The 27,073-nt window shown below is 35.9% G+C and overlaps 2 protein-coding genes and 1 pseudogene across 3 annotated transcripts; all 3 read right to left on the bottom strand.

The window, feature by feature from the left end:
* Positions 1 to 879: 879 nt before the first annotated feature.
* LOC145217901 (uncharacterized) lies at positions 880 to 8,169 on the bottom strand (annotated as a pseudogene). Its single transcript, XR_013857512.1, has 3 exons — positions 7,629 to 8,169; positions 7,330 to 7,459; positions 880 to 1,932 (listed from the first exon to the last, which is right to left on the bottom strand). The product of XR_013857512.1 is annotated as an uncharacterized LOC145217901 (transcript).
* A 632-nt stretch (positions 8,170 to 8,801) lies between these two features.
* On the bottom strand, positions 8,802 to 10,284 carry LOC145217895 (uncharacterized). The gene has a single exon (XM_080085278.1). The coding sequence runs from the start codon at positions 10,166 to 10,168 to the stop codon at positions 8,897 to 8,899; it is 1,272 nt and encodes a 423-aa protein (XP_079941404.1). The 5' UTR covers positions 10,169 to 10,284; the 3' UTR covers positions 8,802 to 8,896.
* An 8,305-nt stretch (positions 10,285 to 18,589) lies between these two features.
* On the bottom strand, positions 18,590 to 25,103 carry LOC145218154 (uncharacterized). Its single transcript, XM_080085549.1, has 3 exons — positions 23,476 to 25,103; positions 21,950 to 21,960; positions 18,590 to 20,160 (listed from the first exon to the last, which is right to left on the bottom strand). Exons 1-3 carry the CDS (start codon positions 24,013 to 24,015, stop codon positions 19,038 to 19,040), a joined length of 1,674 nt encoding a protein of 557 aa, XP_079941675.1. The 5' UTR covers positions 24,016 to 25,103; the 3' UTR covers positions 18,590 to 19,037.
* Between the last annotated feature and the right edge of the window lie 1,970 nt (positions 25,104 to 27,073).

The following is a 27,073-nucleotide window of genomic DNA, read 5'->3' on the forward strand; positions in this document are numbered from 1 at the left end:
GTTATGATTCCTTCTACAGTATATGTACAGCCACAATTTGTCACATTTGGTGTTTGATAACAGGAATCTCAAATAATCTAAATTTTATCCTGTCGAATTTGCCAACATCGATTTTCACCATTTAACTTTTTTTGCAGTTGTAATGTGTGTTAACTCGGTAAAGCAGTACTTACAAAACGCAGTAAACAAAGTTTGCAAAGAATAAGTTCATGTTTATCGGTTACTTGGTTACTAAACATAAAGCAAAAAAAGAAAAGAAACAAGAAGTTAGTTGCTGGATTATAATAACCGGTTGTGGTTACATTGGTGACTGCTTCACATGTTTGGGAAAGCAAAAAAACTGTTTGGGAAAGGAAAAAAGTCAAATACAGCTTTTTTCCTGAATGCTTCACACTGTCGTTTCAAATTTGCAGATATTTTTTTTTCAAAACATGCAAAAATCTATCGAACCAAACAGTTTTTCACAAACCACACATATGTGTCACTTTCCTACTTTTGCACTACTGCTATCTTAGACTCAAATGTACATGAGATTTAAGTGCAAGACAACTGTGTTTTATCCAATTAAAATTTTCTTTTATCGACTAGTTTTTACTTAAGTGTGAGTTAACTGTTTTTTTTAATTCTTTGCACCAAAACCAAATCTTTTTTATCAAACATCACATCAAGAAAGTTTTCCATTGGTGTGGATCAACATGTGTTTTTCTGAAACGCCTTGTTGGCTATACCTTTCATCACAAAAATTGATGGGGATTCTTTAAGTGTTTGTCATTTGTCTTGCAAAGTCTCAAGTTCACAAAATCTTTTCACACAAACATCGGATTGATTTGGTTTCTCGTAGGTGTGAATCAACTTGTGTTCTCACAAACATCACATTGATGAGATTTTTCTTTTGTGTGTGTCAACATGTGTCCTTGCAAATGTCCACTTGTGCGAAATCTTTTTTCACAAACATCACATTGATGAGGTTTGACATTGGTGTGTGTCAACATGTGGATTTTTAAGTGTCCAACCCGTCTAAACCTTTTCTCGCAAACATTACATTGGTGAGGTTTTTCTTTTGTGTGAATCAACATGTGTTTTTTCAAATCTCCACTTAGGGCAACTCTTTTTTCACAAACATCACATCGATAAGGTTTTTCTTTGGTGTGTGTCAACATGTGACTTTTCAAATGTCCGCTTGTGCGAAATCGTTTTGTACAAACATCACATTGATGAGGTTTTTCTCTGGTGTGAGTCAACATGTGTGTTTTCAATGCTCCACTTTGGGTAAACCTTTTTTCACAAACATCGCATTGATGAGGTTTTTCTTTAGTGTGAATCAACATGTGTGTTTTTGAATTTCCACCCTGGTTAAATCTTTTTTCACAAACATTACATTGATGAGGATATTCATTTGTGTGAATTAACATGTGTGTTTTCCAACTTCTACTATCGGCAAAACGTTTTTCACAAACATCACATCGATAAGGTTTTTCATTGGTGTGAGTCAACATGTGCCTTTTTAAATGCCCATGTCGGCGAAATCTTTTTTCACAAACATCACATCGATGAGGTTTTTCATTGGTGTGAATCAACATGTGTGTTTTCCAATTTCTACTATCGGCAAAACTTTTTTCACAAACATCACATCGATAAGGTTTCTCATTGGTGTGAGTCAACTTGTGTCTTTTTAAATGCCCATGTTGGCGAAATCGTTTTTCACAAACATCACATCGATAAGGTTTTTCATTGGTGTGTGTCAACATGTGGCTATCCAAATGTCCATGTCGGCAAAATCTTTTTTCACAAATATGACATCGATGAGATTTTCCATTGGTGTGTGTCAACATGTGCTGTTTAAAATTTCCATTCTTTGCAAATCTTTTTTCACAAATATCACATTGATAAGGCTTCTCTTTAATTTGAGTTAACATGTTGCTATTTCATGTTCTGCAAACAAGAATACTACAATATAAAAATAAGATAGTACATAACAATTTTAGGTTATTATAAGGTCTCAGTAATTATGTTTTTTTCAAGCGAATGGTGACAACCTGGTAATAAGACATTAACATCTTCTCCAAATGCGAGAACCCCCTTAACACTGTGTAGTGAAGGTGCGGCTATAGCGCTTTTACCATATCTTTACCGTCTATACTTTGTCGCACAATTGTTTTTGCTAATCAAAACAAACACGGGGGAATTCAAATATTTCCATTAATTCATAACTTTCAAGGGCGGATCAGATTGTTTTAGGAAATCCTTAAATCTTTCTTCACAAAAACAAGTTTAAAGATCAACAGATTACCAGCTGGAGAAAATGCGGATGAAATCAGAAAGCAATTGTTTAAAATCAGAGCACGCAGTAAAATGCAGTCAGTACAACTAATGCTGTAGTAGCATCACAAAACTTACTGCGCCATTTATTCGTCAATACTGTACTGTAATGATTTAATGCTCGCCAAAAGAAATAAGTTACAAGCAGATTCAAACACGTATACAGCTTGCATTTCCTGGGGCTTTAACTGTTTGCATGGATGCGTGTAACTTGAACATTGGTGAAGTGACGACAGCGCGTTGTTGTCGTCACGGTTATGTGATCATTAGCAATGTGGCAGGTCAAATGTATGTGCGTTAGTTAAGTTTTACGCCTGAGGCCTTTCTTTATATCGTGCCTTTGTTTAAGCTTTGACTAGAACTCATGTTAACCCAGGGGTGTCCACACCCGATTTTGGTTTCAAAATATACTCGCCTGCCAACGTTTGGTACTTGTTTCCAAACCATGTCTTAACGTCACCGACGCGTTTTGTACAGTTGGCCAATATGTTTAACACTATTAAATGGTCGGAAAAAATGTCGTCAAATGCAAGTAAACTTGTTTATGATACTCCAGAAACCTTGTTCTGTTTATGCAACGCAAGATACAAATAGTTTGCAACGGGTTTCAAGGTTGTTGTTTTTTCAAAAAAAAACGAATAATTTAATTAGTGGGTTGCGTAATTTTACTGCTCATATTCTTTAGAATAATCAATAGAAACAAATTTTCATTGCGTGACAAATCCTAATGTTTACCTTCTAAATGTTTGCAAAAGCTAGTGTGCCACAAATGCTCTACGTGCCACGTGTTTGACATCCCTATGTTAACCTATTCACCTGGTTAATGGCGTTGGAAAAGCATCAGTTATTAAATAAATGCAATTCAAACAAATTTACCGCGTATCGCAATAAAGTTCCTAACACTGCTAGGGCAGGGGTCGCCAACCTTTACCACTTAAAGAGACATTCGAACCAGTTTCACATAGTAAATATAACCCTAGGAGCCACAAAGTCGTAATAAAATGTGAAATGAAATGCAACTTCATAAGCGTTTTTTACGACATTAAACTTTTTGTCGTTAGCTAGTTTCTGATTGCGTATTATTGGGCACACTGGCGCCCACTTATGGGGAGGCGCCGCCTCCCCGGGTATTTGCGTCGCTGACTACGTCATAAACAAGTTTTGCGCTAATTTATGCACACACAGTTTTGTAGTAACTCTGTACTACTGCACAGTCAACAACTGCCTAGTTTGAACAGACAAACCTTTCTGAAAAATCAAACAACGCATATTGTTACGTCACAAACGTATACTTGAAGTGTTATATGCAGGGTTGCCATACCGTCCTTATTTCTAAGATTTGTCCTTATTTTGTCTTATTTTTAACAATTACAAGTCAAATCCCTGCTAAAAGTAAACCTAGACCTGGGCTGTCGTGAGATGCACTACGTGTTTTCTACGAACAAGGAGTTGGAACAGATTGTTCCTGGCAAAAAGAAATATGACATGTGATATGTATAAATGCAAGGCTCGTATGAAATGCAAAGATTCAAAAACGTTTGTTTCGACATGAAAGTCCAATTTGTTCGTGTGTCCTTTGACATGAAAGTCCAATTGTTCGTGTGTCCTTATTTCGAGTTCCATGTCGATGGCAACCCTGGTTATATGCAATGAACCATTGGATAAAAACATGCAAGAAGTGTTTGCTAAAACTCGGTCAGCAACATCGACACAAATTGACATCGTTTACAAAGGGGGTAGCCAATTTTTTTTTCAGGGTGAGCCGCATAACATGAAAATGACATTAGACGGCCACATCGCTTACAAGCACAAACGCAGCGCCGTTCCGCAATTGTGGTCTACAAAGCGCTTTTGTGGGACCAGCAGGAGCTATACAATATTATTAAGAGATAGCGCTACTGTCGAACTATAAAATTGTGTGACATAAATTACTAACTTCTCATTTATGTCATCACAATTAAAAAAGAAAGGCACCTGTACATGCACAGTAACGAAAGCATTGATACTTTAAGTCTTGTCTGTGATGTAACAAACTGTTTTTGGATCATTTTTATGCGTCCTGTGAAGTGTAAAACTAGGTAAACTTAAGACCATATGTTGTTGTGGGAACTCTTTGGTGGCAAATTAACTTTCAACGGTTGACTCGTTATTTTCCAAGATATATATTTAGAACAAAAACCTTCGCGGGCTTTACTTTGGTAATTCCTGATTTAAAATAAACTAAACTTAAATGCGTTACATGCAATTTCCTGTGTAAATAGAAAACATGGTTGAAACCAACCAAACGACCTAGAAACGTAAGAAACGATTATTATAATGGCTTTTTAGACGCATGTGCGCCTTGTTGCGTAAAAATAAAACATGCTTTGTAATAATTGTTGCGGGGATGAAAAAATGTATTACTGTATAGTTGGGTCGGCATCAGCTGCTAATGTTATGTATACTAGTACAGAAACACTGCAAAGGGTGTAACTTGCGACGTTAAGTGACGTCCGAGCTGAATATTTCCGTCTTTACCGAGTTATAAAATTCTGCCTCCCCGCCGATTTTAGCAAGTGGGCGCCTATGATTGGGCACATTGGTAAACCAGCTTTATTAGCAGTGAAAGCAAATTAATCTCCCCATTCGTTGTATAATACGTTTGTTTGATAACATTTTCAAACATGTATTGTTGCGCGGGCGCACACACTGCAAACCAAAACAGTATTTAACAACTTGCGCGCCGCCAGTTTTCTTCTTTTAATTTCATGATATAGAAGCGCGGTTGTGGCTAATTACTAGAAGCGGTTACGTTTCATTTTCGACTTTTGTGTCCAGCGTAATCATCACAGATTTTGACTTACATGAATTCAAACATTTTGTTATTTCAAAACCTGGGCCGCATTAAAAGGATCAAAGAGCCGCATGCGGCTCCGGGTTGGCGAGCCCTGTGCTAGGGGTTAACTGGGATTTTAAGATGCGATTGGCCGTTGCAGACTTCAATAAATCGCAGTTTTTCATCTAAAATGTGGCATATGAAACACCTAACTCAATAGACCAATAAAGTCGTGCTAGCAAAACCCAAGCAAACAGATTTACTTACTTGACAAAAACTCAACTTGGCTACTATAACCATAGTTGCGTGAACACGAAGTAATTTAGATAATATTCAGTTGCTAACTGCGAATTTTTTTGTATGTGTCCGTATTTCAAGACGCCATTAACTTCTTTGAAGTCAGAGAATCAAGCAAGGGGCGTGTTGATATTATTGCATAGCATTGCTGCATCAAACGAAAAAAACATTTTGCTGCTAAACAAGCCACACGTAATTGTTAGACGGACACAACATTTTACTGCGGCAAATATATCATTAAATACTGTACCGCACACATAAAACTTTGTTTATCGTCTAAAGAAATCAAACAGTTTCAACTCGTTTTATCTCCAGATGGCTCTGACTTTGTGCCCCGAAGCGTGTAACTGGACTATTGGTAAAATGAGGTCAGTGCGTTGTTGTCGTTCCGGTTAAGTAGAATGAGGACTGTGAAAAAAGTTTCTTGCATCTAGCGCTGACTAGCGGTATGTACTTCAATAAAGACTGCAGGAAGAGCTAACATTTTGTTGATGTAAACTATCCTCTTCGTTGTTGTTTAAAAATATCATTTAACACTACACAGATTTAACTTAGTTTCTCGCCTTAAAACAATTCACTATGTTTTAGCTCAAACTCTACACTCGTATTAGCACAAAGCTTCCCTGAAGCTCTGTGTGTGATCCAAGTGACGTCAGTGCGTAGTCGTCACGGTTAAGTAGACATGAGCCATGTAAGAAAACATTCTCACATGCAGCGCTGACAGGTCAAGTATTCCCTGCGTTGGTTAAGTATTACGCCTCTAGCCATGCCTGCCTCGATGACGACTTGTTAAAGGCGGCTACACTATGAACTATAATGTTCATTACACATTGTTTGGTAAGTCTGATTTTTGCATCTCAATAACAGCTGACTGATTTACAACCAACAACCATAACAACCAAATCAGCTCTTAACGACAGAAATCTCTCGCTTAACAATTGAAGAAAATAGAAGTATAGAATACTAATAGAAATACTCCCGACAAAGTCAAAAACAAACTATATATAGTAACGCAGAAACTTGGTTTTACAGTAAACCTTTTTTTTCCTTTCAGTTATAGAATTTATTTTATGGCAAAGGTGCAATTGATAAAGTCATACCGCCATCTAACGCAGCTGCTATGCTTCTTCTCAAGTACGAGCGGATGTGTTCTACTTTAAACTTGAAACAGAAACGACAGTATAAACAAGAGGAAGTATGCGTAATGATGAACAAACACCTAGTTTACCATTAGAACATTCTGGAGGCAAAAAATATCTTATGACTGGCATAAGAACGGAAATACCAACACTTACACCCTGTTATAGAGAGGTTAAACACTTCCCTACATGCTGTGCAACATTATTTCAAACAACATGCTAACGTAAAACATAAACATTGTCCACACTAATACTATGACCGCTACACGCCCGAGGCCTTTCATTATATCCTACCGTTATGCTTTGACTTGAACTGATCTTAACACAATCATTGACATGATTCAGAGCGTTAGAACAGCGTCAGTTTCTACATAAATGCAATACTGTACAAAATATAAACCAACTATTGTTGCTTGTAAACAAACAGTGTTACGCGGAAAAAAAAATTTGTTTGTTACATTTTCAGATGTCATAATGCTGTAAACAATACCAACAATAACGCACTACTAAAAATTGCAGTAGTTTCAAAAAGTTAAATGCTGCATAGTATTTCAGGATTAAACGAAAAACAAGCTTTACACCACCAAGTCGTCACAACAAGTGCCTCTTACTGTTCTAGTGGTTCTCTAAACAAGCAACACATTTTTGTGGTACTGCAATTTGTTTTACTGCGGGAAATATTTTAATCAATACCTCACTGCCCAGATTAACATCGTTTTATGCCTAAAAATAAGTCAATACGTTACGTTTAAAACTCACCAGTTGTGCCAGCACGAGATAACCTGCAATGCCTGAGGCTCTGACTGTGTGCGTCGATGCGTGTAACTTGACCACTGATAAAGTGACGTCAGTGCGTAGTTGTCGTCACGGTTAGTCAGACATGAACAATCTGTGAAAATATGCGCAGGATTGCAGGTCAAACAATTCCTGTGTTCGCCTTTCGTTGTGTTGTAAGCTTTGACTAAGTCATTAACCTGATTCAAAGCGTCAGAATAGCGTCGGTTTCTACATAAATACAATACAAACAATTCACTGTTACGCTCATATTTTTGTTTTACCTCACAGAAGATGTGATAAAAGGATAAAACCCTTTCGTACGCTGCAGACGCTGATCATTTTAGCCATTGATCATTCTCCACTAACAACAATGGAGTAAAATCACTAAACACTGGTGCATAAAAGCAAAAGAAAGATCGACAAAGGCTCGCCAAACTCATGTCAAATCAATCGGTCATTCAGCTATTGTCTAAACCAGGGGTGAGCAACCTTTTTAACACAAGTGCCAGTTAGGAAAATGTCGTGGTTAAAGGAGGGCCGCACATTAAATAAACACTAATTCATTCTTTAAGCTTTTGCGAGAAAATCACAAGTACAAGCGGATATGAATTATGTCCGTAGCCTATTGGGGTTAAGGCAAATTCACACAGACTGGAGAAGCTGCAGTAGTGGTCACAGGTTGTTTCACAAAAAAAGCCAGTCTAAAGCAAACTAGCGCAAATCGAAATACGCAAATTACCATAAAAACAAGCAATCTTAAGTTGTACTGCTTAATGAGCTGCTGGGCTGCAACGCTGACTAACTCTATGGCGGTTTTGTAAATGCTGTCTACTTTTCACCTCCCTGGGCGCTCGCGTGAGCACCGCCCTAGGGTCTTCGACATGGTTGATTAGTAAAGCTGGTCAAAAAACTTGTGCGCCGATGTTGCCAGATACTCCCACACCTCGATTAATCAAAACTGTGTGATGATTATATTTACCAATTTTAGCGACCAAATCCTTATGGGAAACCTATGCATGTTTACAATTATTTTATGCGTCGCTTACTTAATTTGCAAAGTGCAGTAACATTGTGCACTTTTGTGCAGGTTTTTTTTCTGGGTAATTTAGCAAAACTACATGAAATTTAACAAGCATGTCGCTTTGGCAAGATTTCCAAACAAGTAATCACAAAAAAAGCCATAAGAATTGCATCAAGCCCTTTTCAACGATCTGTTGACTGGGTTCAATCAACGAAAACAATTAATTGGTTCAATTATGACATGGTTTAACATTTGCTATTCTTTTTAAGCATTTAAAAAAAAACGTTTTGCAGGAAAAAATCTAAAATGCCATAACAATGAATAAAAAAGTTTGTGAGGATCTAAATGCATTAAACATTTTAACAAACAGCACACAAGGGTGTTTTCAATGTCCATTCGTATTAACTTTTATTTTTTTAAGAAAGCACACGAATTGAATTTCACTTTGGTACAAGTCAACATACATAATTAGTTAATTACAGATCCTACATCATTTTTTTCTAGAGTGTGTAATTTAGTGTTTTTATTTCAAATTTTCACTTCTGTTAAACCCGTAGTTGTATTACATCGATGGAGTCTGTCTTTATTGTGTTGTGTCGTAATGTGCCTTTTCAAACTCCCACTTGTGGTGAAGCATTTTTCACAAATATCACATCGATACGGTTTCTGATTGGTGTGCGTCAACATGTGTGTTTTTGAGTTACCGCTTAGGTTAAATCTTTTTTCACAAACTTCACATCGATGCGGTTTTTCATTGGTGTGTGTCAACATGTGGGTTTTCAAAACTTCAACCCGGCTGAATCTTTTTTCACAAACATCACATCGATTTGGTTTTTCTTTAGTGTGTGCCAACATGTGTGTTTTCAAATGACTACCTCGGTAAAATCTTTTTTCACAAACATCACATCGATGAGGTTTTTCTTTGGTGTGTGTCAACATGTGCGTTTTCAAATGACTACCATGGTTAAAGCATTTTTCACAAACATCACATCGATGAGGTTTCTGATTGCTGTGAGTCAACATGTGTGTTTTTAAGTTTCCACCTCGGTTAAAGCTTTTTTCGCAAACATCACATCGATAAGGTTTCTGATCGGTGTGTGTCAATATGTGTGTTTTTAAGTTTCCACTTTGGTTAAAGCTTTTTTCACAAACATTGCACTGATGAGGTTTTTCTTTGGTGTGTGTTAATGTGTGCTGTTTTAAACTTCCACCATGACGAAATGTTTTTTCACAAACATCACATCGATGTGGTTTCTCATTGGTGTGTGTCATCATGTGCATTTTTAAAGTCACAAAGTGGCGAAATCTTTTTTCACAAATATCGCATCGATGAGATTTTTCATAGGTGTGTGTCAGCATGTGTTTTTTCACATTTCCACTGATGTTAAACCTTTTTTCACAAACATCACATCGATAAGGTTTCTCTTTAGTGTGTGTCAACATGTGTCTTTTCAAACTTCCACTTTCGCTGAAGCGTTTTTCGCAAACAATGCAGCGATGAGGTTTTTCTTTGGTGTGTGTCAGCATGTGTGTTTTCAAATTTCCACGCCGACTAAATTTTCTTTCGCAAACATTACATTGATGGGGTTTTTCGTTGGTGTGAATCAACATGTGTCCTTTCAAATTTCCACTTTGACTAAATCTCTTTTCACAAACAACACATTGATATGGTTTCTCTTTAGTGTGGATCAACATGTGTGTTTTCAAACCTTGTGAACTGGTGAATCTTTTTTTACAAATGTCACATCGATGAGGTTTCTCAATGGTGTGTGTTTTTAAATGTCCACTCATTGCCATCATTTTTTACACAACATCACAATTATAAGGCGTATGTTTAGAGTGAGTCGCCTGACACAATGAAACAACAAGAATACTACCTGAAAAAAAATACCAAATTTGCAACCTTCGGTTCTGTCATACTTTGCAATTCACTTATGTGTGTAACTATTTGTAATCCTAATACTCGAGTAATGTTGCTAACCGAAACCAAGCGGTCTGTGCAACAATTTCCTTTTCCAGCGTGTCCGATTACAAGCGTCATTTATATTAGTTACAAACAACTGATCGGACATAATCCAGTGGCACTTGTAAAATAAAATCGTTTATCCAGTATTAAAGAAATTTAACGTATAAAGGTTATCAAGCAAAAGTACCAATTATCGAGTAAATATATCAGAAAATATTTTATCAGTTTAAAATTGCTTATCTGTGTGTAAAGCAGTCGATGTCACGTTTGCAATACATTTGTTCCATTTAAGACTAGTTATTGCACTTAAATTAAGAGAAATAGGTCTTAAACTTTTTTAATTCCTTAAGATTTCAAAAGAAGTACAATATATTAAAACTAATATACACTCATCAATTAAAGTGATTTGGCTTGTAGTAAAAGTAAACGAAAGTCATCATTTAACCCAATAAATATTATATGTAAGTATATATATCAGTATCAACACTTAAGTCGAAACCCTGTGTGGAAATTCGAACCAGGTTTGATAATAATTCTGCGTCGCTTGTTTGTTTCAAATTGCAATTACGTAACACCCTCAAAAGATATTTTTAGTTTACCGAATCTAACCAAACATAACAGACTACTGGTAAAATGATTGAAACGGCGTGTTCTAAACATGGACAAACAAATTCGTCCTTCCAAATCTAAAAAATATACACACTAGCTTTCCCTCGCCACTGTTAACCTTAACTGGGGTTGCGCCCACACGAAGTAATTCAGACATTAACGGGTTGTGCAGCTGCGACTTACGGCTTTGCCACGTTCTCGTATTACAGGAAGCAATTCGACGCATGGCCAGATTAGCTAGCTTCCATAAAGTGAGAAACTCAGAGAACGGGCAACTGGTGTGATTTCAAAATTGATTTCATGAACAAGTAGTCAACAATCAACAGAAATGGAAACATGCAACAAAGGTTGATCCCACTTCCGCACACCATATGGCGATTCACATTGTGTTATTTTGTTTAGTGCTGTTTTAAAATTAACAAACAATTGAAATAAGATCGCTGTTAAAAAAGCATAATTTTGAACTCAACAAAAGGTTCAACATCCTGTTCTTACCTACAAAGCAAAAAAGTTTTTATTATCTTTAGTGTAAGTCAATAACGTTTTCATCGCAAATATTGTATCATTGGAGTTTCTCTGTAGTGTGAGTAAACATGCTTGTATTGAATTGTCTTGGTGCAGAATCCTTTTCCACAAACAAGTATTAAATATTTGTGTAAAGACAAGTATACCATTTATTGAAACAAAAAACACCATTAGGCATTTACTTAGCTGCAAAACCTATTTCTTAAATATGATTGTAAGCTATCCGGCATCAAATGGCTGTGCAACAATTTCTTTTTCCAGCGTCTCCGACAATTCGGCATATTTCACTGGAAAATGGTTCACACAGTTCTTAACAAAATATGTGCAACAAACAAGTGATTATACAGATGAGACAAAATAACACTTTTAAAATCGTATGTAGTATTACTTTATTTAACCTATCAAAGTTATTTGATAAATAATTTTAGTATTCATGTGCAGCAACAAGTATGTGGGTCAGGTACGATTACACATGTGAATAAAACATCTACCGCTAATTCTTTTATTTTTTTCTCACAAACGTAACATCGATGAGGCTTTTGATTTGTGTGAATCAACATGTGCTTGTTTGAATTTGCACCGTAGCTGAACTTTTTTTCACAAACATCACATCGATGAGGTTTCTTATTATAACGCGTTGACTTGCGTGTTTCTAAATGTCCATCTTGATGAAGCTTCTTTTTAAAAACACCGGATGTCCTTGATATATCCCTCATCTTGGGACGAATGTCACCTTCCAGATCATGGTTGAATGCCAATTTTCTCTCGAGTTGTTCGTTTATTGCAGAGAAATTAAACGTCTCTTTGTTTTGCAAGTGTGGTTGCGCAGGACTTAAAGCTTTGCTTTTAAAATCCATTGAACAACTTTTATAACCAACGTTTTATTTCGCAAACGAGTGCTGTAAGCTGAATTTTGATGTTAAATTTTCAGCAGTTTTGTCGTTGATATGTTTGAAACAAGAAATATATTTCTAATTTAACAAAAAAGTACTACTTTGTTACTTCACTAAACAGTAAAGTATACACAATTTTGTGTTGCAAAATGTTGCAACGGTGTTAAATTGCGGTCGGAAAATTGATATGTTGCGAAACGTTTATTTGGCCAAACAGGCTCATTACATTTTTAATGCAATTTTATATTACAAAGCCCTAGAACAGCGGTTCTCCCCCTTTCGTAAATGGAGGCCCCCTAAAAGTAACTTTTTGGTCTCGTAATCCTGATAGTCCTGTGGCCCACTTAAAAAAGTTAAATGGCAACCCGTGTTGGATTTCGGTACTAAGTTGGGCTTAAAACAGGTCGAATAGAGTAAACAAGAATCCGCAATTATAAAAAACCTCAATATAGACAAATAGTGTGAGAAATAGTTGATTAAATCAGGTAATAACGTTTTTTGCAACACACACTTATGGTCATCAAAAAAGAAAATGGTAGCTTCTTGGCCTTACTGATGTTTTATTTTTTTGTAAAGACACAACCTTCATTTATAGTTTACACAAACGGAGGCTGCATTACTTGATCACAAAACTTGCTTGTTAGCGCACTACTAAAAATCAAAAAATCGCTTGCAAACGCTAAAGCATGAATGATAGTATACTAAAATGTTATTGTCTCTGCGAACGGCCAGTGTCTGAACAACGGCGCCTTGAAAAGCAATACATGCATTACATATGCTCGGCTGTAAATAATAACACACATCAATTTTTAAATCAGAGATAACCAGATTACTCTTTGCAAATTATACCGGATATTGAAACTTGCACAAGATGTTATGAGCAGCGAAAACGAAGAGTGAAGTAATAAGCTAACTAGCATTAACTGGCTTGGCAATGTGACAGTCAGATACGCAACAATTTCTTTTTCAGGCGTGTTTGATTACAAGCGTCATTAATGTTGGTGCTATTAGGTTTTTCGTTCTAGTTTATTCACAAAACGTAAAAATTATTTGGTGTTGTTCAAAAATATCTTTAAATACTGTACTGAGCATATAAAACTTTGTTTCTCGTCGAAAACAAGTCAACACGTTTCAGGTAAAACACTACACTCGTATTAGCCCAAATCTTTATGTGCATGAGGCTCTGACGGTGTGCATCGATGCGTGTTACTTGACCATTGGAAGTTACGACTATCCGTGGTTGTCGTCATGCTTAAGGAGACGCGAACGATGTGACGAAGAATGTGTGCAGAAAGCGCTGGCTAACAGGTCAAATGCTTCTGCTTTAGTTCAGCATTACGCCTAAGGCTTTTCATAATAGTTTGACTATATGTAAGCTTTAGACATGAATTAATGTTAACGCATTCATTAGGGTAATGTAGAGCGTCAAAATAGCGTCGGTTTCTACACAAATGCAATACAAACAAATCTACATTGTTCTTCCAATCATACTGTAACGCTCTTATTTCTGCGTTTTACCTTATAGAAGATGAAATAATGCTGTATAGATAAAACCTTTCGTTTGTTCATAACTTGTCTATTTTACGCAGCAGACATTGATTCTAATCTGGGCGATCCATGAATAACAATGGAATAAAATTTACTGACCACCAGTGCATAGCAGCAAGAAAAAAGAGCGAGATCGACAATAGCTTGCCACTTACAAACGCATGACCAATCAACCGGTCATTCGGCTATTGTCCAAACAATCGGGCGTTAATGTAACACGAGGTTATTATGGGTCCCCTTCCCTGAAGGGAACACATATTGTTTTTGTCTATATTTTTTTCCATCTAACACGGATTTGTTCCCATGTTTTATGCAAGAAAGAATGGTTCATTTTTTTCAAATTTACGCACATAGATATTGGTCTAAAGATGTTCCATGTGAACTTTGACCCCGTTTGATCCCTCGGTTCACCCACAGCCCTCCAAAACGTGAAATTTTTAAAACTATACTTTGTAAAGCAGATGATTATGGAGTTTCATACTTTATTGATTGGTACATTGCAGCGTATTTTAAAGTATTTTGTAACTTGAAGTTGTATATAACCATTTTCATCCCTTTACCCCAAAATATTTGTTTGTTTGTTCACATGTTAATGAGGTCAGAAATACGAGACTTAACCTGCTGAAATTTTAAACAGCCGTGGATAGGGTGCTCCTTGTTGGCTGTTAAAAATTTCAGTGCAATCGGCTTAGTAATTACACTTACAGCCCCAAATATGTTTTACATGCTGTCTTTTCATATTTGTGCTCGCTCAGTGCACAGCTGACGCAATGGGAGTGATTGACGATAGTTGCGCATGGAAAAAATGCCTCTGCTTCACGCATGAACGCAGTCGTCACTTGACCATTTTCTCGCTGGTTGGAATTAGGATGTTACGATGTAAGTTATATTGCGCTGTAAACGTTAATGTAGGTCAACTTATTTGTGTTTCAAAACGCAGAGCGACAACGCAGCACGATTTATTACACCTGTGTAAAATGACTTCTCAAACTGAAAGCGTTAATAAAACTGTTTCAAAACAGGTTTTGGACATAAAAAGCTCAGTTAAGCAATCGTATTGTTAGTATGTAGAAACTTAACGGCGCCAGGGAATGCTATGCGCGGATTAAAAATCATAATTCAACAAACAGGGCTGTTAAGGAAAAAACTTTGTTAAAAGTTGAACTCATCCATTTTCCACCTCGTGAAATCATCGCGCAACTCCATGTCGAAAAAAAGCCCAATTGGGCGCGTAAAGCGCAAACCTGCCCACTGAAAAGCGAATATCTCGGCCTCGCGGATAAGTGGACGTGCTATCAGACAGTCTTTTTGCACTGTGCAATTAAGATATGTTTGCAGATCATTTAAAACGTTTGTTATGCGATTGTTGTATCACGCAGTTCTGCGTCTTATGGTGGTTAACGAAAGTTGCAAGTAACAAATCGAAGTCTTGTCAGTGTACAGTTTTAGTATGGTCTAACATTTACACTACATGTCACTTTGGGAAGTTATCGAAAGAAGTAATTTAGAAAACCACCACTATATGTCAACAGTAAGAAACGTAATGTGTTGCGTTGTATTGTTGATTGCGTTCAAACAACTGAAATAAACAAATTAATTGAATTAAGACAAGGTTCAACAGACATTTTTCTGAACTTTTTAACTATTTGCAAGATAAATTGGAAAATACCTAAATCTTGTAGCGTATCTTCAAACTACACGCTGACTCGCGACGGCATTTGCGATGTTGGATTGTGTGCACGCTTTATTCTATTTAGTGTCTCGCAACAAACGAACGTAAAACAATGCGTGCCTTCAATCTGAAGAAAAAATAATTTCCTAAAATCTGAATGCGTTAAGCATTTTTTTCAAAGAGTACACAAGCATGTTTTCAAATGGCCATTCGTGTTAATGTATTTTTATTTACAAACCACACGAAGGTAATTTCACTTTGGTGCAATCCAATATACATAGTTCAAAATCTTACATCAGTTTTTCTAGAGTGTGTATCATAATGTGTTTATTTTACATTTTCACTGTTAAACTTGTATTAGATCGATGGAGTTTGTCTCAATTGTGTGTCGTTGACTTTTCAAACTCCCGCTTGCGGCAAAGCGTTTTTCACAAAAATATCACATCGATAAGGTTTCCGAATGCTGTGTACCAACATGTGCTTTTTAAGTTACAACTTTGGGTGAATCTTTTTTCACTAACATCACATCGATGTGGTTTTCGGTCGCTGTGAGTGAACATGTGGGTTTTCAAACTTCCAGCGTGGCTAACTCTTTTTTGGCAAACATCACATTGATAAGGCTTCTCTTTGGTGTGTGTCAACATGTGTTTCTTTAGACCTCCACTGATGCTAAATCTTTTTTCACAAACATCACATCGATGAGGTTTTTCTTTGGTGTGTGTCAACATGTGTGTTTTTAAATGTCCACGCTGAGTAAATCTTCTTTCACAAATAACACATTGATGTGGTTTCTCTTTACTGTGAATCAATATGTGTTTTTTCAAACCTGAACTGGTAAATCTTTTTTCACAGACGTCACATCGATGAGGATTCTCATTAGTTTTTGTCAACATGAGTGTTTTTAAAAGGCCACTTATTGTAAATATTTTTACAAGAAATCACATTTGTTAGGTTCAAGTTTAGGGTGAGTCGCCTGACACCATAAAGCAACAAGAATACTACGTGAATATAATATGAAAGTTACAACCTTAAGTTCTGTAATACGTTGCAATTAACTCGTGCGTTTACCAGTGGCGGCTTGTGCCTAAAATTTGTGGGGGTGCTGCTCCAAATTTCAGCCTTTATTGAACATATATAAGTTGGCAATATATAGACAAGCTACATTTGTAGAAATACAAGTAATACAAATCTTAATTAGCAACTCCATTGTGACGTAATTTTTGTTACGCAATAATGTACACGAGTGTAAACAGCAGACGGTATCATTGGGGAACTTTGTTTACTTGCATGGCGATGGGCCAAACACAATAACATGCAGTAACAAAAACACATGCAACACAGATTTGAAACGAAGCGATTGTAAATACGGTAAAACACAACAAAAATATAAAAAAGTAATAGTAAGAATAGTTATAAATGATTCGAAAAAGTCGAAGTATTTGAGTTAAACAACAACAAAAATGGTCATGTTACATTTAAGTAACTTATAGTCACAGTCATCGTTTTCAACACATTCTATGACACTTCACAGATTATTGTCACAAAAAAACAACTAGCCATACAACTTTTTATTGGTATCATAACTGACAAATTTTACAACCACATTACATTTGTGTCAGAACTTTATTTAAACATGTTTTCTTTGAATTTTTGTTTACAGACTATTAATTGGCTTTCAGTTTCTTAACTGCTATACTTGCTGCTTTTTTGCTGGCAAATAGCTTATAATTCCTTTTTAAGTGCAAAACTCCTTCAAGCTTAAAAATTTACAATATTCTCACTTAAATATAAAGCAAATTAATAAACCTTGTGCTTCTTTTTTACAACCAAAATGAATCATAAAGTTATAGTTTGGGCATGATAATTGATAGCTTCTTTCTTGATTCCAAATGACAACTAAGAAACTGTTTTTTTTTTTCTATTTAGTACTAGTACTGCAAGTGCAAGTCTTTTGGAAATAATGGTGTTCCTAGGAAAAGTTTGCATCCTTTTCAGTGTTAAAAAGAACAGTTTTGCCTTTGAAGGACTCATGGAAACAGCAAAAATGTTATTTCATCCTAGAAATTTCATTTGTCAAAACATCATCTAGAATATTTTCAAAGTAATCATGAACATCAGATCTACACAAAAATTTTCATTTCAGCAACTAGTTTTTCTTTGTCAACAATAGGATATGCTTGGTGGTCACTACTATCTTGTCTGTAGAATGTTCATTCTTAAGAAACACTTTCTGTGAAGCAATTTAGCAGCTACTGTTTAGACAAACAGTAGGGGAGATGCGGGACCATTGGGCATGAAGGACCTTTGGGCCATCATGCGTTTCTCTCAAACTGGCCGCTGTAGCGAGTTCTCAGTCATACGTTAAAGTACTTGTGTTGCAATAGTTTTAAAGCTGTAACAACAAGAAGGTCAGTCATTTACAGAAGAAACTGAGCATCGCTAAGTTTTCACAGCTTGAAAGTAAATATTTTGCTCCTTTACATTTTTGTAATTTCTTTATCAGAGAAAGCTAGTTAAAACACAAAATTTGCAGGATATTAGTTAGTTAATTGTAGCGTTAGGTGAGCATTAGTATTTCTTAAGTTAATCTGTGTAGCGTAGTTCAGTAAGATAAGTTCGTAATGGCGGCAATACAGGAAAATAAAAAATATTTAGCAAAGAGTTTTATTTGCGCCACGGCCGCCAGTACATATATTTTAATAAACATGTTGACGGACCCCAAAGTTTGACGAAAACGAGTATTCGCACTTCAAAAAGACCTTCGTCGAAACCCTGATTCGGCGTTGCCGAACCCCTGGGGTTCGATCGAACCCCGGTAAAGAACTACTGCTTTAGATCAAGCGTTTGTTTTGTTTATATTTATTTTTTGCACCAACAATATATTTTAGCTTTGTCTTGATTAAAAAATATGATAAAAATGACAACCATACTAGTGTAGCCACCCCTGCCTCGATGACGACTTGTAAAGGACTGCTAAAGTGTAATCTATAATATTCATTGCAAATTGTTTGGTAAGTCTGATCTTTGCATCTCAATAACAGCTGACTGATTAACAGCCACACAGGTGTCTCTTCTTTCTTTGTATTCTTGAATAACGTTAAAGGCGAACGTTTAAATCAGCTATACTTTCACAATACTTATTCAAAATAGAAGTTACTAGAAGGACGATAAAGTTAAAAGTCACACTTATATAGCAGAGGGAAACATTGGCTGGTGTATGAATCCTTTTTCTCCTATTATTTATAGAATTTATTTTGTTTGCAATTGTGCAATTTAGAGTCATGGCGTCGTATGTTGAACACTTTATGCTTTTTCACAGGATAAAAACATTGGTGTCAACATATAATAATCAAATCCGAAGACGGACTGAATCTTATTTCATAAACAAAACATCAATTTTTTTTCTTGTGTGTGTCGTAACAAGTGAATTTTTGAACTTTCATCTGGTGCAAATAACTAAGGTTTATCTTTAGCGTGAGTCATCATGTGTTTTTTCAAATCTCCGTTTCGGCGAAATTTTTTTTCACAAACATTACATTGGTAGGGTTTTTCATTGGTGTGTATCAACGTGTGTCTTTTCAAATGTCCTCGTTGGGAAAATGTTTTTTCACAAACATCACATCGATACGGCTTATCATTGGCGTGTGTCAACATGTGTGCTTTCAAACTGCTTCGTTGGGAAAAATTTTTTTCACAAACAAGACAACGATGGGGTTTGCAGTTGGTGTGATTCAATATATGCCTTTTTAAAACTCCATTTTGGGCAAATCGTTTTTCACAAAAACGGCAACGATAGGGTTTCTCTTTACTGTGAGTCTGCAAGTGATTTTTCAAATATTCCAAGTGAGCAAATCCTTTATGACAAAGATCACAATGATGGGTTTTCTCTTTATTGTGAGACATCATGTGTTTCTTCAAATCTCCATTTTGGCGAAATCTTTTTCCACAAACATGACACTGATGGGGTTTCTCGTTGGTGTGTATCAACATGTGAACTTTCAAAGTTCCACTTAAGGCAAAACATTTTTCACAAACATTACATCGATAAGGTTTCTCATTGGTGTGGGTCATCATGTGTTTTTTCAAATCTCCAACTTGTCTGCTTCTTTTTCCACATATTTCACATATATAGGGTTTCTCGTTAGTGTGTGTCATAATGTGTGATTTCAAATTTCCAGAGTCATTAAATCTTTTCTCACAAATGTTACACCGATAAGGTTTCTCATTGGTGTGACTCCTCATGTGTTTTTTCAAAAGTTCTCGTTGGGCAAAAGTTTTTTTACAAATATCACATTGATGGGGTTTCTCCCTGCTGTGAGAAAACATGTGTTTTTTTAAAGTACAACGTTGGCTAAATTGTTTTTCACAAACATCACAACGATAGGGTGTCACTTTGGTGTGAATCAACATGTGTGTTTTTAAATTTCCACGGGTGCTGATTTTTTTCTCACAAATTTCACAACGATGAGATTTCTTACTGATGGCTGTAATAGTATGTTGTCGTAGATTTCCACTTTTGATAAACATTTTCTCCCAAATGTCACTTTGCTTAGAACACAAATCTTGAGAACCCATTTCTCTTCAAAGTGGTTAGTCAAGTATTACATATTTTCAACAATTATTTGACGTACAAGTGCTGTAATCTGAAACATGATTTTAGAATTTCACCAATTATTTCAACTGTGTGTTTCGTTTTAGTTGTTAGAAACAAAGGAATGATAATTCCCTAATTGTTTGACACAAATGTAGTTAAATACACTTATTGCGTACCCAAACATGGAAACAAAAAAAATATTTACGTAATACGTATTTCAAATAATATGTCTTAAATTTCGGTTTACACTATGCTTTCGACCCCTTCCGTTTGCAATCCTATTACGGCGCGTATTTACGATTTCAGCTTACAGTAGCTGCCGATGACCATAAATCGGTTTATCTATTGTTACATATTAAGTTTGAAAAGCATTGTATAAATGTAATTTAAATAATATATTGTTTGTAAAGATGGTTTTGTATCTTGGTGATCAGACAGGATTGCATATGACGCTGTGGTCTAGATTGGTGGCATGTTTGGCTTGTATATCTTGTAGTTTCATTTGCTGGGTAGAATGTACAGCACCTGATATTTAAATGCTCTGGTTGTTTAACTTTAAATTCAAACACAAAATCATGTAAACATAACAATGTGATAAATAATTAAACTTGGGGCAAATAGCGTACCATCGTTACACATTGTTTTAATTATATTCACTTAATTACAATCTTTAAACACTCATAAAACAACAACATGTAATCATTACAATGTGATAAGCATTCGGCCTAAATTTGAGGCAATTTGCGCACCATTTTGTGAAATGCCTACGTAGAAAATATCACGTATCAAGATGTTTTCAACTAGTCATTCTATGCACATACCCTTACAATACGCGCAAGCAGGGTTTCTTTTCAGGTTTGGTTTGGGTGACCGCTAAGCAGTTTTAAGAGACCGCAAGTGTTTCATTTAAATACCAAAAAATAGCCATATTTGCTTATTTGGGAAACCGCTGGAGAAATTTGACACCTTAAAAAAAACCTTAAAAAAAACACTGCACGCAAGTACCGATCAAATATATGGCGCACATACGGGCGCGCTACGCATATTGTAAACGGGCCTTAAGGACAAACTTGCTACAGGTAAAGTTGCACATTGTACCTGATATACTGAAAAAATATCTTGCGCAAAATATATTTTTTTATGACTCTTTGTTGGCTTGTCTCGCTGAATAGCTGCAAGCATACTCTCGTAGCTTTTAAAACCTCTAACAAACACGAATACAATATAATGTTGACAAAACTAGACTACTACGTCTAACAAATAGGGTTATCACAAGTCTGAACGAAACTACGCATCAAATACTTCCAAAACTTTAATCCAACCCAAAAAGTGATTTTCCACATATACAAGCACATATCAAGGTGTATTTACTTTATGGCATTTTCTGTTTTAACCAATCCGAAACAACCAAAACAGACATATGCTGAGCTTACTTTGGTACATTACACCATTTATTGAAACATAAAATACCATTACGAAATTGGACTGCAAATTTTTTGACCTATTTCTTAAATAAAATCATAAGCTACCCGGCATCAACTGGCTTCGCAATGTGGCAGTCAGCTGTGCAACAATTTCCTTTTCCAGCGTGTCCAATTACAAGCGTGATTTATATTGGTCACAAACTAGGCCAAACAACCGATCGGACATATTCCTGTGGCACTGGGAAAATGGTTCGTTCGTACAGAACTTAACAGAATATGTGCAACAAATAAGTGACAATCATGATGAGACAAAATACCACTTTACAAACCGTATGTAAACATTTGCTTACCCATCAAGGTTCTTTGATAAAAGAATCATGAATGATTAATTTCAGTATTCATGTGCCGCAACAAATATGTGGGTCAGGTACGATTACACAGGCGATTAAAACTTTAACGCCAAATCTTCGTTAAGTATTACCCCCATGTGCAGTATTTATTTACGTTTATTTTCCTTTATTGCATAAGTTTTTTCTTTGTGTTATGCATACAGCCTCAACAGACCATTAGTAAACTATTAAACCTGTGCTTTATAAAGATACTAAAATCGTCCAGAACAGAAATTATTCAACCTGCCCACTAACTTTACCTCGCTACTGGAAACTCCTTAACTGAGTAATCAGTTGTGCAGTGCACGTTCCCGTATTACAGGAAGCAATTCGACTCACTCGACTGAAATCAAAGCAAGCGTTCAACGACGAGTTGAATCCTGCATGTAGTGGTTATGGTGAGTTAACAACAGTTCTGAAAAAATGCCATTTCTAGCGCATGCTTTGAAATCCAATTTAAATTTCAAATTTCAGTAACTGTGATGCGTGTACTGTGCAAATAGGCCTGGCAAGTAACAAATTACCCTAATAACATAACTCGATTTACGATTTAATGTTATTGACAAACTATTACGTGTTTTGCGGATCAAAGCAACACAACATTACACGTTTTTAACACTTTTGCATTGTTCAAATGCAAAAAGAGTTTGATATGTTGCACTTAGTGCAGTTACCATTTAGCAAGAAACTGCTACCAGCGTCCTAGCCGGAACGTAATTTTCCGATTGTTAGCGCATACCCTTGTTGCGTCACAATTCGCGATTAGATAACAAGCGAATACAAGACATTGAAGGCTCGCGTCTTTGAGATAACGACTCCCTGTTATCACGCAGTAAACGGAACGATTTTGGCCTATTTAATTTACGCACGACTTTTTGAAAAAAGGGGGGGAGGGGTCCGGACCCTGAAACCCCCCTCCCCCCTTGGATACTCCAGCCATTGAATCGACTATTGTAAAACAATAATGTCTAGCATAACAGCATGCAGTTTATAACCGAAGACGAGTTACATGCGTCTTTACAATCAAGTAAAACAGTTACCGTATTTTAAGAAACCTGGGCTGGTCATCTGTTCTAACAACTTTCATAACAGGAAACAAAATCGTGCATTTGCATTAAAACACTTGGGCAAGAAGTAAATTTTGTTTGAAAAATATATTCAGCATCAACAATATATGTGGCATGAACTACGAGTGCTCATAGAACATTGAGAAGGGACAAATTATAATAAACAAAACAGTTTTTTTAACTTCTAATAGCAATAAATGTATATCTTTATTTATTTTGTTTAACATGTAGGCTACGGATTCCCGTTAGCGTGCATTATTGCGTTTGAATTATAGTAATCATTCTCCATCGAAAACGCGATTGGAGAACTGTTAATTTCAATACTTCTAAAAACATTCATTTGGATTTTGAAAAGTTTTCTATGAAACCAAAATTATTTAACAAACATCACATCGGTGTGTGTTATTATGTGCCTTTTCAAACAATCACCCCTGGCAAATCTTTTTTCACAAATATGACATTGATGGTTTTTTTATTTGTATGTGTCAACATGTGTCTTTTCAATTGTCCACGTTGTGTGAATCTTTTTTCACAAACATTACACTGATGAGGTTTTTCTCTGGTGTGAGTCAACATATGCGTTTTCAATGTTCCTCTTTGGGAAAAACATTTTTTACAAACATTACATCGATGAGGTTTCTCTTTGGTGTGTGTCAACATGTGACATTTTAAATGTTCATGTTGCCGAAACCTTTTTTCACAAACATCACATCGATAAGGTTTCTCATTTGTGTGAATCAACATGTGTTTTTTCAAAGCTCCTTTTTCAGCAAAACGTTTTTCACAAACATCACATTGAAGGGGTTTCTGATTGGTGTGTGTCAACATGTGTCTTTTTAAATCTCCACTTTGACGAAATCTTTTTTCACAAGCAACACATCGATGAGGTTTTTCATTATTGTGAAGCAACATGTGTCTTTTAAAAATCTCCCTTTTGAGCAAACCTTTTTTCGCAAACATCACATCGATAAGGTTTCTCTTTAGTTTGAGTCAACATGTTACTATTCTATGATCTGCAAACAAGAACACTACATTGAAAAAAATCAGATAGTCACATAACAAACTTTGGCTATTATATGATCTCAGTCATTCTGTGTTTTTTTAAGTGAATGGTGACAACCCCCTTAACACTGTATAGTGAAGGTGCAGCTGCAGCGCTTTATTTGTCAATACTGTACTGTAATGATTTAATGCTCGCCCAAAGAAATCAGTTAAAGCAGCTTCAAACTCGCTTTCAGCCTGCATTGCTCTCTAAACATGGTGCATAGGCTACAACTTCAACTTGACCATTGGTGAAGTGACGACAGTGCTTTCTTGTGGTCACGGTTATGTTATCATTAGCAACTTAAAAAAGAAACTTGTGCCTACATACAGCGCTGGCTAACTGGTCAAATATCTGTGCGTTAGTTAAGTCTTTAGCTTTATCCAGATGACAGGTTAACCCATTTACCCGATTTAAAGCGTGTACCGCTTATCGCAATAAAGTATCTAACCTGCTACACTGTACAGCAATTAAATCAATAATTATAACGCGTAAATGGTTGTTGAAACTTGCACAAGATGCTGTAAGCAGCGAAAACAGTTATTTCATGCGTTTCATGATATCTGCAAAGCCATGTTCTGACTAAAGTTATAACCTAACTAGCGTCAACTGGCTTCGCAATGTGGCAGTCAGCTGAGCAACAATTTCATTTTCAGACAGGACTGATTACAAGCGTCATTTATCTTGTTGCAGTTCAGTTGCCCGCTCAAGTTTCTTGAACAAACAAAATAAATAACTCACCAACCTAACTGCGCTACGGAAAACCCCTCAACTACATTACAAAGACCAGTTGTTACGCATACATGAACTATTTTAGAAAATAATTAGTTGTACAGCTGCGCCCTCTAAATTTTTTATGTTTTGGTATGACTCTTTTAAAATCAGAAAACCAGTTAAATGCTGCATAGTGTTTACGTACGTAACTGCATTAAACGTAAACTATCTTAAATATAGTGTTGCTGCTCGGCATATTGTATCAACAAAATTTTTCGATGTCCATGCTAGACACCTTCATCAAGGTAATGACATAAATTGCAAACACAAGTTATTATAAAGCGAAAAAGGCGGCGAAACACACACACAGACAAAAAGGGCGGTGGTAAAAAAACGCAATGCGCACCAATGGTCGAGTGATAACACTTAGCTAAATGGTGTAAAAGCGACCGATAAGTAATCGGTATTAGAACGTCCGTTTTAACGTTCATCCTGTTGGTGTGAGTATGTATGTTCCACGACTCCAGGAAACCTCACTTTGGAAAGTCGGTTTCTCTCGCTAACACCTTGGCAAAACCCAATAATTTTTCTTCATTCAAAAACCAATGTGATTCTAATTCATATTCCTTTTGAAGACTGTGCAGTATTGGTATCTTCAATACCCACCACATAATGGCATTTTACTTGCAATCGATGGGTTGAAAATAATGGAAGCTTTATATTTATGTTTAGTATAATTTTAAAATCACGGAGACAATCATAACATTAAAACGAATGCCAGATGGTAAATTATTAAGCAGCAAAATTTGTATGTTGTAAAACGATGGCACAGTTAACTTGCTGATCAATTACTTGTGATGCTTTACAAAAATTCTTTTGAGTGTATTTTTTGGCTGTATTTTTCCAAAATTGCGATACTCATATTTTGTTGTTTGAAAATTGTCGATAAAGTATGCACCGTTTTTGGTTTTAGGTACATTATTTTTTTACATTTTTTGTTCACTATGGACAAGTAACTTTTTGCCAGATGCTTTTCACTTTTGTTCCACACCATGTAACTAATAGAAACTTTTTCAAAAAAGGGCAACTAAATACTTATATTTTATACTATTAATCAAATCATTCCTCATTTTTGCACAACTTACACTTGTGTAGTGATACTTTACTATGAGTTTATATTCTGATTAAGTTTTTGGAAACCAATACAGTCTTAAACATAAAGACACATTTAATTCTATGTTAAGGAATCATGTCTCGTTGAAAAATATTTTGGCAGGGATCTCTATACAGTGGCTGTGTGACCATGCCTTGTATCAAAAACAACTTGGTTCTGAACACTTTACTTGCAAATTTTAAGCACGAACTTTTGTGACCAAATCTTTGTGGAAAATCTATCTTTGTGCAATATTGATTTTGTGTCACTTGCTTCATTTAACCACTGCAGTTACGTTTCGCCTACAACGGTTTTAGTTTCTCAAATCTAATTCAAAATTGCAGACCAAAGGTGAAATATCTAGGCAGTGGAATATTAAACCTGTGTTTCTTTAGCATATCAGACCAACGAAATCGTATCTGACTAACATACAATCTAGCTTTACCGCGCAACAAATCGTTTGTGCAGCTGCGACCTCCGCCTTATGTGTGGTTTTGCAAGTGCAGGAAATTGCCACTCATTAAGTTCACACGGTAATCCCTTTCATGCACTGTGGAACAAAGTGACGCATGGCCGTTGATGATGTCACAATACCTTGACGAGGTATATGCTAAATTTGTGGTAATACTTGCATTATTACCTATATATTAGTAGCTTTGCGTATGACATGTGGTCAGATTAGCTAATTAGCGATCTAGCAGAAACTACAGTGATAAAAAAGAAACATGAATCAGTAAAACAACGTTTGTTTACAATACACGCCAAATGACGATTTACATTGTGTTCTTTACTTTTGTGTTGAGTATTCTCACAAAGCGGTTGAACAAAATTCGTTACAAAGTAAATTTGATTCAACTTCTTATTTTGTTCATACGTGTAAGTCAACATATGTGTTTAAAAAGTCACTTAAAATTAATCTTTTTTCACAAACACATTGATAGGATCTTACAGTTGCGTTTTTCGCTTAAAAGGTTTTTAGTTTTTCCAATGTAATGCACGATTACAGACCATACGAAAAGTATCTAGACAGTAGAATATTAAACTGTGTTTATTTAGCATAGCAGATCAACGAAATCGTACTAACATACACTCTAGCTTTGCCTCGCCAC

Source organism: Phallusia mammillata, chromosome 3 (assembly GCF_965637545.1).
Source record: "Phallusia mammillata chromosome 3, kaPhaMamm4.hap1.1, whole genome shotgun sequence".
Classification (NCBI taxonomy): domain Eukaryota; kingdom Metazoa; phylum Chordata; class Ascidiacea; order Phlebobranchia; family Ascidiidae; genus Phallusia; species Phallusia mammillata.